This window comes from Platalea leucorodia (genome assembly GCF_965183815.1).
Source record: "Platalea leucorodia genome assembly, chromosome: Z".
In the NCBI taxonomy this organism is placed as follows: domain Eukaryota; kingdom Metazoa; phylum Chordata; class Aves; order Pelecaniformes; family Threskiornithidae; genus Platalea; species Platalea leucorodia.
The window spans coordinates 49390065-49402896 of record NC_138858.1 but is presented as its reverse complement, the minus strand read 5'-3'; the positions used below and the strand labels follow the sequence as shown (position 1 = coordinate 49402896).

The following is a 12832-nucleotide window of genomic DNA, read 5'->3' as shown; positions in this document are numbered from 1 at the left end:
TGCTTGTAGGAAGACAGGAGCAGTGGAGACTTGTGGAAGATGGTGTAGAAAGCAGTGAGTGCTTTTGTTGATTGCTGAGGCCAGAGCCCTTTCTGGGACTGAGACTAATGAGAATAATGCTCACAGACAGAGGGACTTTCATAGGACTATCTAGCAGTTTTAGTACTTAAGCATTTTCTACTTTTATTTTTGTACGCAGTGCATTAGCTCTTTGTTTCCATAGCTGTGTTTCTTTCTACCTTCGCACACCTTGAGTGCATTAGTAGCATGAAAAGACTTCGCTAAAAATGACACTTTTGTTCCTAAGATCCCAAGGATGGGAGGTGCGACAGGTTTGTATAACCGATGTTTAGGATTAATGCTACCCTTCTTATCTCCTTTGCTTTCTGAACTTAGCCATAGTGATTTTTGTTATCTTGGTTTATCATTTATGAGAGAGGTGGGATTTTCTTCGACTCACTATTAAAAGTAAAAGAAAATATGTAAACTAGAGTTGAATTGTGTGCGTTAAACATAAGTGAAAGTTCAAAATATTTATACTTGTCATTCTAGATTGAAATGATTGCTTTCAGTTATTGCCTATTTGCCATGTAATGTGTGGCTTGTTTACAAGAATCGTATTTTCACCAATTAATGTACTCTTTATCCAAATTAAGCTATGCCAGCAGCTGTAGAAGTATTGCAAGATCAGTGCATACAACGTGCTATTTTTGGCAGTACTCACTTTGCTTTCTCTTCTACTTGCTCCCCTCCTCTCTGCACAGCATCATTTATTTCTGCAACGAAACAGAAGAATGTGCTCAGTTGCACTTCTCAGCAGCTCCGCAGCCTGTGGAGAGTGTGGGCAGTCTCTGTATGCGGCATCCTGGAAAATGTGCGTTTCCTTGAAGAAGTGATATGCTGAAAAGCGTGTACTTGTACAGTTGTTCCAGCCTGCCTTGTTTCACTGCTCTCAAGGTCTGAAATGCCTGGTCTCTAATACTCTCTGGGATTTGCATTTCTTCTGCCGAAGAAACACTACCTGCTGCAGTTATCCAAAGAGCCCCGAAGAGCAAGGAAGCTGAAGATGGCTCTGTGTGCTTTTTATGCAGTTTGGGGTTTGTTACTGGAAGTGGCAGTAGCATTTGGCCCAGTACCAAGGATCACTTGGGAGCACAGAGGTAAGAAGAGAACTTCAGTGGGGTAAGATGGGACACTGCCACAACCTCAGGGTTTCTGCGGGATCTGAAACTCTTTGAGGCTGTATGTTCTTCCAGCCTGCTTGCTGCAGGTTTGGTCAGGTGTTGCTGGCTTTGCTCAGCTTATGAAGTGCTTAGGACCAGAATATTCCAAAGGGACTCAGGCACTGAATTACCTGATCTCAGATCCTTCAAGCAGTTCTGAAAACATAGGTTTTTAAAGGAGGAATTTTGAATTTGGCTTTCTCAACTGAAGGATCTTGCAGCTGAAGCTTGCTTCAAGAGAAAACCCAATAGCTGTGTTTTGTTTTAATCAAATTATTTTTACTTTGCTTTAGAACATATTAGCAAAACGCACCTCTCCAGCTAATAATCTTTTTAATGCTTTTTCAGACTGAGATGTATTTTGACACTGAGCCATCCTGTGCACAAAATAAATCACCAGGTGAAGGAAGGATAAGCATTTGGCCCTCTTCTGAAAGCATTATATGGTGCCTAGAGTTGAAACAACCTTTTTCACAGGACACCACTTTCCCTGTATTTCAAGTTGCAGCAAGTATTCATGACCTCCCAATACAATTAGCAGGAACCAGAAAATGTGGCACAAAGAGAAGTAATAGGGGCCAGAGAATCCTTTAGCTTTTGATTTAATAACTTAGTCTGGGTCTGAAGAGAACTCTAGAGGAAGGACTATAGAGTAGTTATTTGCTGCTGTTTGTGAATATCCTTTTTTTCCCCCCCTTTTCTCTCTTTCCCTGTCATCCGTGTCTGCGCCCCCCCCCCCCCCCGCCCATGTGGCATGGATGCTTTAGATTTTACAAGGTTTTGTGTTTATGTCCTCTTTTACTACTAGTTAGTTAGCAACGATTACTTACCGAAGTGTGCTGTAACCACACAAAACCAAAAAGGAATATGGGAAGTATGAAGAAGCAGACTTAAATAAGGATGTTAAATACTGAGCAGTCATAGTGTAGGAAAAGATAGATGGAGATTAAGAATGTGGTCACAATAAGCTGATTTATGAGATGACTGTAGGAAGTGTTTTTTCTGTTTATTAGTGTAGCAATTAGTGAGTTGCTGATGTAGCTTTTCAGAAAGAATGGTCTAGACAAGGCTTCTCGGTCCTGCTTAGGCTCCTTGATGCTCCTATCTTGTATAATAGTTAAAATTTGGCAAGTTGCTGTTTAATGGTATTACGGTAATGCACTGCAGAACCACATCCAAATTACTCAAAATAAATGGAATTTATTTTCATTCCTGCTATTTCTCCCTGTCTCTTCTAAAGATTGTTGCATTTAAATATGGGAAGCCTACTTTGAATAGGAGGGGGAATTTAGTCAGTGGAGGAATGAATATGTAGAGTTGTATGAACCAGTTCATCCATTTGGGGAAACTTTTCCTGCCAAGTAAAAGATTTTAAAATTACATGCTTGAGAATCTAGGTTAAAATGAATGTTTTCAGAGTATTATAGTTGAAAATGTGCAATTTCTAATGTTAGAATTGGGAGCAATAATACATTGTTTTCTGTCTGTATCTTAAAAAGCCATGCTTAATTAATCTTGTGGTAGTGTCTTGTGTAAAACATGGTCTCCCAAGCTTTCAGTCATTTTTCCATTATGGTTGTACATGCAGAAGAAATATTCCTGTATATTAGTCATTTTGTGTCATCTTTCTCCAAGCCATTCTGTTCCAGTCTGCATGCTTCCTCATTCCACTGCCTTTCCCCCCATGTCTCCCTCTTTCTTTCATCTTCCTTTTAATCTTGATTTTCCCTCATATTGCTTCTTTCTATCATGTGCGTTTCGTCTCTGGTCTCCACTTCAAAATCACCGTATTGACCCTCTGTAAGTAGTTCCTTTTTAGCTTCTGTGTCTTCTTTCTGCTATGGTAATATGGTATGCTGAAGTCTCGTCTTTTAAGGTGCAGGATTTTTTGTGAGATGTGTTTGAGGCGGTTGCCAGGGTCATGGTGACTGACCTGATTTTCCATGGTAGGTGTGTACATGGAAGGGAAAAGGTGAGAAAGGACCTGACAGTGGATGTGTAAAATGGAGGGTTAGAGAAAAGGGAATTAACGGGTAGAAAAAAATGAAGACGTGAATTACAGGGATCGCTATGAGAGGAAATATTTAGGCATTTGAAATTGAACAAGAAAGCGGGGACCAGTGATTTTGATGATGATGGGAGCTGCTATTTCTGCTGAGCCAAGCTTCTGAGGGCTCTCTTGTCTGTTACATGGGTTGTCCAAACTAACCTTTGTTGTTCTCAAAATATCCAACAGTTGTTAGACAACTTAGAAAAATGACCCATAAACTTGGCCCTAAGTGATCATGTGGTGTTATTTTTCTTTCAACAGAGGTCCAGCTAATACATTTTCATGAATTAGAAGTGTCAAACTATTCAACCTTGCTGTTAAGTGAAGACAAAGATGTTCTGTATGTAGGAGCCAGAGAAGTGATCTTTGCATTAAATGCAGTGAATATTGCTGAGAAGCAGCATGAGGTATGCTTTCTAATACATTATCCTCCATGTAAAAATCATACTCCAAATTTGACTTCATTTCCTGATATCAGTAGCACTGTGCTCTAGGTGGTAGGTACTTAAAAGAGAAAATACTCTCTGTGTGCTAGTCCTGTGTTATTTCTGGAAGATGCAATAGAGTAAAACATGCCATCATATGTGAGGAAGAAATGAGAAGTTGGATATAAACAAGTAAATAGAGGTCTCCTTAGGTATTTTCTTCTTGGGGACAGGATGCTGGATGGGAGGGACTTTGGAATCATCTGTAATGGTGGTTCTTTGGCATATTTTTATTATCAGGGGTGGGCCATCTCCTGTTAATCTGAATTGGAAGGTAATCTAATCTGAAACAGAAGCAAAGTTGGAGTTTGCTTAGGAGTGGCAGGCTGTAGACACGCTTCAAATGAAATGAAAGCCCTGTCCTTTCAGTTTCAGCTTCTGTTTTGTGTCTCTAGGTGTGTCTGCACAGCAAGCAGTGGTGCAGACAGGTCTGATCCAGCTTGCTCAGAGAAGTACTCTGGATGTGCTGACACTGGCTTCTCAGAGTAGATAAGGCCATGCAGAAGTCTACTAACATTGTATTGTTTCCAGTCCTTCCTAGGCTCCTGCTTCTCATCCCATCAGCAGCACAGGCTGGCACTTAGAGGGGCAGCCTGGAGTCCTACCCAGGATGTTTTGGAAGATGGTCATATGATTTTTAATCTGAACAAAATGTTCACGGGTGGCGGTCGGCAATTTAACCAGCACATAAAACTTGGTTTATGAGTGCATGAAACTGTCAAAGTTGTACTTCTCTGTGTAGTGTAAATTGGTCCAATAAGTTTTCTTTGATTTCCCCTCCCGCCCCCAAGTGTTTTTCATTCAAGTGTGAATGAAATGGAGAAGTACTTAAAATTGGGAAGTACTTAAAACAGTTACAGTTACATTTCCCTAATGCACATGGTAATGGAAACTTCATTAGCAATTTGGGGGGAGACACCATGATGAAAGATAATAGCAGTGGTTTAGCCGGGCTTAAGGCACTTGCATTTGAAAGTGTCACCTTCCCAGGAAAGAATGGCTTTGAACCTTTGAAAACTGCTTGCATTTGCTGCAGATAGTCTTAGGATTGCCTTTTTTTGTGTGTTATTGCAAGATTTTCAGACTTTGCATTGAATTAATGTGCTTTGAATGTGCCTTTTTGTTGCTTGTTTTTTCACTTAGTTACACTGGAAGGTCACTGAAGATAAAAGGACTAAATGTGCAGTCAAGGGCAAATCAGAACAGGTATGTATTTTATTGAACTTTGAGAAACATGTACATTTCACTTCAAGAGGAGTGATATTAAAAGAAGAAAGGCTCCAACTGTTTGAAATTAAAATTTTCAAATAATCAAATAGTCACCTAAATTCTTTAATTAACTTGAGCTTTAGAAACTGCAGCATGCTTAGTCTTTTTTTTTTTTCCTTTTTTTTTTTTTTTTAATTTTTAGTTCATTATTTCTTGCTGGTAAATATTATTCAAATATTTGAAAATCTGAATACACCCTGATGTGTGCTTAATGTTATAAGTTTTTCCATTAAAATTATAAACTAGTAATACTTTTACTGAGGTAACTTTCACTGATAGCAACTGTTGCATTTTGTTATTGCAAAAATTCCTCCCCAGCATTTGATTTTTACAAAATGACTCATAATTTTTATTTGCTTTGCTTTAGGGGATAGGGTTTATTTATTAGGCCAGTGCTGTTCCACCAGTGTATTTTTCACTAACTTACATATATGCATATTGTGGTGCTCAGCGGGTGTGCCCCTTGCGGCAGTGCCTTGCCGGTGTGACCGCTCACACAGCTCCCCAGCACCTGAGCAGCCTCGGTGTTTCTGGGAACCGCAGGCTCCCCACAACTGCCAGTGCACAGGCTGGCTTGCTCATATTGCCTTTCTGTGGAGATGATTTGCTTGAGGTGGTTGAGTGTGTGTGGATGTACCTTTCCCCTTGTGTAGCGCCACTTCGTTTAGCGATAGGCTAAAGTGAGGGTTTGCTGGGCAAGACTGATGGTCAGGCTTTTAGGACAGGTTTGAAAGTGGAAGTCTGCAAGCCCTGTGAATACAAAAAGCAGTCCTACTCTACACTTGCAGGGATTTGACATCGGCACCTCTGAACCTGCACCCTCTTTGGTTCACACTGTTAGAAAAACCCCAGGTGCTGCATCCAGGGCTGACAGACATCCTGCATTCACGGGGCTCCTCGAGGTGGGAGTGGGCTCTCTCTCCCTTGGCTCAGCTTACTGCCTTTCCTTCGACTGACAACCATCAATACATTATCCTAACAGGAGGTGTGGGCAGGTATTTAGGGGCCGTTTCCTCCTTTTCTGCCTCTTCATGATGCACTCGGATAGTGTTATTTGTGTTCTCCAGATTCAGTTGAGGTTACTAGTAATAATATTTACATACAGCCAGGATGAATACAAGAGATGTGAATTTCTGTCCTGTGCATGCACATCCAGTTTAGCAGACAGTGTTTGCATTTCCACCAGTCCTCTGCAGAAATTACTGGTGTTGGTTAGAAGAGATGTTAGACACCATAAATAGGTACTTTGTCAGAGCAACAAACTTCTCTTCCTTTTTTTTTTTTTTGCCCTGCCCCCAGTGTAGCAAGTCACACTTATTGCCAGCCATGCTTTTTCCTTACTGTGCTCAAACCTTTTACTAGTCACATTTATGTTGTTGCTGTGATGTTTTCCATAGTGCAGTAGTTTCAAAAGGGTCAAGGTATTAAGCCACTACTGCTGTTTCTTACGCTAAAATGGGCAGTCCTTTCCCCCACCCATCACCACTATGCTGTTTAGTGCCAACAAAAAGCACTTATGCCGCTGTTCAGGGACCTCGTCTGGCAGAAAACTGGTTTTGCTCTTCACCCACCCCCCCCCACCCCCCACCCCCCCCAGTTTTCTGCCATACTGAACCGACCATACAGTCACAGAAATACCTGGTTTGGCTCATAAGAAGGAAGCGTAAGGACAGTGCTTACACTTGCTTAAGTAGTCTGTGAAATTACAGTACCATGGTGGTATCTGGCTGTGTACCAGCAAGAATTAAGGGATGGTGTTGATACTGGTGTTTTCCCTCTCTCTAAGTGGGTGTTTAGAGTTGTTTTTCTTGGTTATTATTCTGAAACTTTATGATATCCTCAATTCAAGGCTTTGCTCAAACTCCTTATTCTGTTTGAGAGCCAGAGGAATTAAGAAGCTTCCTTGCATGAAAGAGCAATTGATAACAAGCACTGAAAAAAAAAGGACAGCTGTAAGTGGCAAAGCTTTGTAGCTAATTTAATGGTATTAGAGATTTCTCTCTTAAGAAACAACCTTGATTATCACTTACTGTTTCATCTAGGCTTATAAGGGATGACAAAGTCCAAAGCTTACTCCATGTTTAACTAGTTGTTCCCATGGATTGGATGTGTCTTTGGAGCTTGTGCTTTCATGGAACAACTTGAGATGCACCCTGCTGAGCATATGGTACTTGGTCATGCTACCCTGATAGATATACTGAGGTGGCTGTGCACTACTGGCTGCAGGAAACCACATGCTGCGGGATTAGACCTGGAAATTGCAGGGATATGGTGTCCCAGTGGTGATGCTATCACCCAGCCTTACTGGTGTGGTGTGGCATAAGTAGCAGCAACAGACGAGCTGACAGCACAACTTTAATTCTTCATATATGTTGGAATGTGGAAGCTGTGGTTTATCAGACTGGTCCTTTTCTCATCCTCTATTACAGACAGAGTGTCGTAATTATGTGCGTGTCTTGCAACAGATGAACGATACTTTTCTCTACGTGTGTGGAACTAATGCGTTTCAGCCAACGTGCGATTACCTGGTAAGAACGTACATACGTTTTGACCCAATAACAACTGTAACTTAAAAGCAGCTCATTTAAACAATGAGTTAATCTCCATTCCCAAAGACTGTTGCAATTTCAGTGCCAGTTGTAACAATTGGAGCATTTAGTACACTGTCCCACAGTAATGATAGGGCATGGAAATAAACCGTACTGTTCCTTTTGAAAGCACTTACTGAATTATTGATTCGCCTTGTTTTACTGTGGATTTACTTTTTCTTAGCTTTCACAATTCTTTGTGTATTGTGCATTAGCATAAAAACAATTTCTAAAACTGAAATGATGTTCTTTGTGACTTCCATCCATTACTGAATCTCCCTGAAATTTCTCAGATTGCTATCTCTGCTTGTCTTGTCTCTGCTCCTGGCTATGCCACCACTTCATAGTGCTGAATGCTTCAGAGTGAAGTCTTGGCACAAAATCAAGACTCTCTTTTCTCGCTGCTGACTCTTGTATCATTCTCCTTACCGTGGCTCTTAACAATTCTGAAATTGAGAAATCTTGTAATTGTTTGTTCTTTTTTGTGTCCCCTGCCTGCAAGTCTGCCTGCCATCACCTCTGGAACATTGCCAGAAGTCATTGCCCTTAGTGTCCAATGTCTTCATTACATAGTATAACTGATCACTTCCCCAGTACGGTGGCTGCAGTTTTCTGTCATCTTCCTGATCCTCATTCCCTTGGTTTTTGAGAGATTTACAAAGTAGCAGCCAAAATACTTTGCTTTTTAAAATTCAGTTGGATTATGCTCCATCTCACAAATTTAACGTAATGTCAAAAATTGCTGAATCCACTTCAGAAAGCCTTCTTGATTTCTAAGACTCTCCGTTTATGTGTGGGCTAATTCAGTAATTGCCAGCTCTTTCCATATATGAATTAACTTCTCTGCCTTTCCTGCTGCCTGGCTTTTTTGGGTGCTCTTTCTTGACATCTGTCTGGATTTAACTTTTCGTCTTCTGTTCTTTTCTGCTCCCGCCCTCACAAATCATAGGATCACATTTCCTCTCTGTCTGCTGGACTCAATAAGATTTTCTGAAAACACATACACCTTTTATAATCTTACAAAAAATGCCTTTGATGCTGGAAGTTGATGATATAGTCCATTATTTAGTGTTAATTTTTTCAGTTACCTTTGCACGAGTCAAGTGGCTGAAAGAAAAAGTGCTAACAGTTTTTTTGTGGTTTTCAACTTAACTTTTTGCAGAATTTAATTTCATTTGAACTTGGAGGTAAAAATGAAGATGGTAAGGGCAGATGTCCATTTGATCCTGCTCAAAGCTACACATCTGTTATGGTTGGTAAGTTCAGACTTGGCATACCTCATTATTATGTATAAACATGTTCAGTCTTTCCTGCTGTCACTCTGCAGTCTCTCAATATCAAAATGGTAGATTGCGTCCATACTTTTACATATTTACTGTATATCTAGATAGATATTAAAATACTTACGTAGTCAGCCATAGCATGTTTCTTAAAAGGAGATCTTAAAACTATAGGTTGTTTTGGAAGCAAATTTTAAAATACTAATTATTAAACTATATTTTCAGGGGTTTAACATATTTAGTCCAGGTAGTCTAAATGTACTTCTACTGCCTTTGTAGTATCAATTATTGTCATTTCAGTAAACTTAATAAGTAGAATTTTTTAGCTGTCCTGGAGACATATCCATGAGTTCATGGCTGTACCCTGGTGTCACAAGATCATAAAAGAGAAGCTCAAAGTAACACGAAACAGGAAATGAGAAAGAAAAGAACAACTCCCTGTATTGTTGCCTAAATTCTTAAAAGTTGAGTTTGAATAACAGTGGCATAGAAAGAGAGTAATTACTTCCAAAACTTATGTAGCATTTCTTAAGTAAATTTGCATGTTTGTACATGAACTGTAGGTTTACATGTTAAGTGTTGAAGTACCACAAAAACAATGCTGACTTTAGCTAGTTGCTTGTGTTACAGCAATAATAAACCCAAGCATGGAAGTGTTAGCCTTGAGAATCATCAGCAGAAATGTAAACATAGAAGATGTCTGGGGCAATTTACAGGAAGTCCTTGCTTATCTTTTCTTGTGGGAAGTTTAAGCTTACATAGTCTCCTGGAATATTTATGTACCCTTTTTGGTATCCAGTGCATAAGAAAGTCTAAAATATTTGTTTTTGTATTAAAGATGAGGAGCTTTATTCCGGGACTTCCTACAATTTCTTGGGAAGTGAACCTATCATTTCACGGCACTCTCACCAGAGCCCTCTGAGAACAGAGTATGCAATACCTTGGCTTAATGGTAAGTGGGCATGAGAACTGGCCCAACCAAGTTGTTCTTCCTTCTTCAATGTCACACTTGCAGACAAAGAGTTTGTGTCTTACCTGGGGTAAGGGGCAATTGTCTAATATCTGAAAGAGAATGGATTTTGTTATATTGGCATGCACTGACATGTGAGTGTGTGCCCTCATGTGTGCCATCAAGAGATTTTACTTTGAAATTCCAGAATTTTTATACTCATTGACAATGAGAACAGCTTCAAGACATACAGGCTTCAACTCGACATTAAAGGGCTGCATTTTATTTTGTATCTACTTGTTCATCCTTGCAATAATGCAGCATAGTTATGATATAGTAAGGAAGAGAATGGTTGTGGTCTCTAATGGGTTTTCAAATTGAGCTGATCACGGTTCTTGATGATTTCTGTTCCTGAATTTCAAAATTTACCACGTTTTGTGAATGCTCAGAGGTTTGTGGCTTTCTGCCAAAAGGCACCAAAACATGAAGTTAGCATATTCCAAAAGATGCATTATGTCCAAAAAATACAGGATACTGAGTTTTGTAATACATGTTGTAATGATACTGTCATTTTTAGTGGTTCAGCTAATAGCTAAAATAGAGGAGAGGCAGGCAAGGGAGAGTACCCCTCCAGGCCCATTAGAAAAACCACGCTTGAGCGTGGACTGAAGAACTTTGAAGTAACGAGGTATCAGACCATAGAGATCTCTCAGGTATCTCAGTGCTTTCACATAGGATTTGTGGGTTTGGTTTGTTCTCTGTTTTTTTAGAAATGCTATTCATACTATGAACAGCAAACTGTCTAGGCAAGTCAGTGACTGGAGAGCAGGTAAATGCAGTGTGAAGTTTGGGCGAAAGAGGACTCCTAGAGGGTCTTTGAGGGAATCAAGTTAGTAGTCTCATATAATATAAAATCCTTCTCTTGTATCTGCAGAGCCCAATTTTGTTTTTGCTGATGTGATAAGAGCAGATCAAAACGGCACAGATGGAGAAGATGACAAGATATACTTCTTTTTCACTGAGGTGTCTGTGGAGTATGAATTTGTTGGAAAACTGATGATTCCAAGAATAGCTAGAGTGTGCAAGGTGGGATATAGTTCAATTTACTTTTACTAGAATTTTGTGTGTGTGTGTGTGTTAAAAAGTATTTATTGTTATGGACTTACTGCCAGTTAAATGGAAGTGGTCGAACTTAGTGAATCAGCAATTTCATTCAGTTCTTCAGAACTGAGAAAGCCTAATTGTTGCTTTGGGATCAAATACTTGGTTTAATTTTGCACAATGGTGAAATTTCAGTGCACCTGAGGGTTCTGCCCACCCCTAGGGGAAAAAAAACAACCACTACAAAACCCAGTAACAGAAAAAGTGTGTCCCCTGGCTTTCCTTTTTATTTTTTTTTTAAACAACTCTATGTACACCTCCCTGGGAAGAACTGACTGTGGTTGAAGCTGAGCAGATAGGATGTTTGTCAAGTTACTTTCAAGTAGCTGTATACAAACAAAACTGTAGCTATGTCCACAGCAGAATAGCTGTTGACTGTGATATAGCAGACGGGACTTCCATGAAGCTGTTAGAACTGCCAGAGCCTTGAAGAAAACGGTCACCAGCAGCCTGATTCTGTCACACTTGCTGTGCTTAAACCTCAGTGTGTTAGGCTGACTCAAGTATGTACGCAGGAGCGTTGGTTAAAAATCTTGCTGATGAAAGAGGCTTTTTCCAGGAGAAAATGTTGATTTAACAAAAACCTTTGCAGTGGAATGTATCAATTTCCTCAGGATTTTTTTCCCCACAGGAAATTTATCTAGCCATTTCATTTTGATGAGGTTGAAATGTTTTATTTTGACTTTACAGTTTTATACTTAAACACGGAAGTCAAAACATCAATAACAAGTTAGTGCCCTTGAGATTTCCATTAAACAAGCAGCTGGAGGCAGATCTACGTGGGGCTTATTATTATGGCCCTCTGCCCGCTGACAGCTTGTGCACACTGTAAAAGGGGAGTATCATGGAATATGGGAGCTTTATTGCTGCTGTTTTTTTGAAATAGGAATCAATGTCAGGTTGCAAATCTATAAGCATTTATACTTAATTGTTTTCATAAATTTTGCAGATTTCCTTTAATACTTTGCATAACAGCATTGGATAATGAATGCGCAATATTAATAATGTTCAAATATGCCTGCTTTTTGAAGAGAATTAACAGAGCTACAGCTTGAGTATCAAATATTTTGGAACATTCCTAGTCAATCTATCTTTCCTTCTTTAAGCCTTGGTTCTGCAAATCCTTCATAAAGGTGGTAACTGCTTGCAGGATTAAGCCATTGCTGCATTTCTTCTAGTGAAATTATTAATGTCAGGCAAGTTTAAGTGCATATTGCAACATTAGAATTTAAATCACAGTTTAGATGTCACAGAACAAATATAATGTTACTTGTTTCTCTTAAGGGACAGTATAATACTGGTCATTTTACTTGTTCTAATAAGCAGGTTTTTTTTCTAAGGGCACATTGCTCATCTCAATTTTTCAAGTGCTTCTGAAGTATGGTTCTTTTATAAATCTCATATCTCATCTTACCTCTATGTGTTGATAAGAAAGCATTCTGCGTTATTTTTGTTGAATTAACTAATTTTCCTGTGGCTTCCTTACTTTTCTGTTTGTGAATGTGTTAACATTTATTGGTGTTGCTATAGATTAAATGTTAGAACATAACAGGGCTCAGTAATTTCATGCTGTGTAGCAGTGGTTCTTAAATGCAAAAATGCTGCTAATTCTCCTCACAAACACCTTTTTGTTTTTTTAATATCAAGAGGGACCAAGGAGGATTAAGGACTTTGCAGAAAAAGTGGACTTCCTTTCTCAAGGCCAGATTGATTTGTACCATCCCTGATAAGAATTTAATTTTCAATATTATCAATGATGTTTTTATTCTCAAGTCTCCAACTTTGAAGGAACCAGTGATATATGGAGTCTTCACCCCGCAACTGTAA

The 12832-nt window shown here is 39.4% G+C and overlaps 1 protein-coding gene across 2 annotated transcripts in view; it reads left to right on the top strand.

The window, feature by feature from the left end:
* The first annotated feature begins 1036 nt into the window (after positions 1–1036).
* SEMA4D (semaphorin 4D) overlaps positions 1037–12832 on the top strand; it is a 36499-nt gene continuing 24703 nt past the window's right edge. For both annotated transcript variants that reach the window (XM_082336150.1, XM_082336149.1), the window contains exons 1-8: positions 1037–1160; positions 3535–3680; positions 4902–4964; positions 7457–7555; positions 8778–8871; positions 9734–9847; positions 10779–10930; positions 12653–12828. In XM_082336150.1, the coding sequence (XP_082192276.1) occupies positions 1067–1160; positions 3535–3680; positions 4902–4964; positions 7457–7555; positions 8778–8871; positions 9734–9847; positions 10779–10930; positions 12653–12828 (938 nt within the window). In that variant the 5' untranslated portion in view covers positions 1037–1066. The remainder of the gene's footprint in view (positions 1161–3534; positions 3681–4901; positions 4965–7456; positions 7556–8777; positions 8872–9733; positions 9848–10778; positions 10931–12652; positions 12829–12832) is intronic.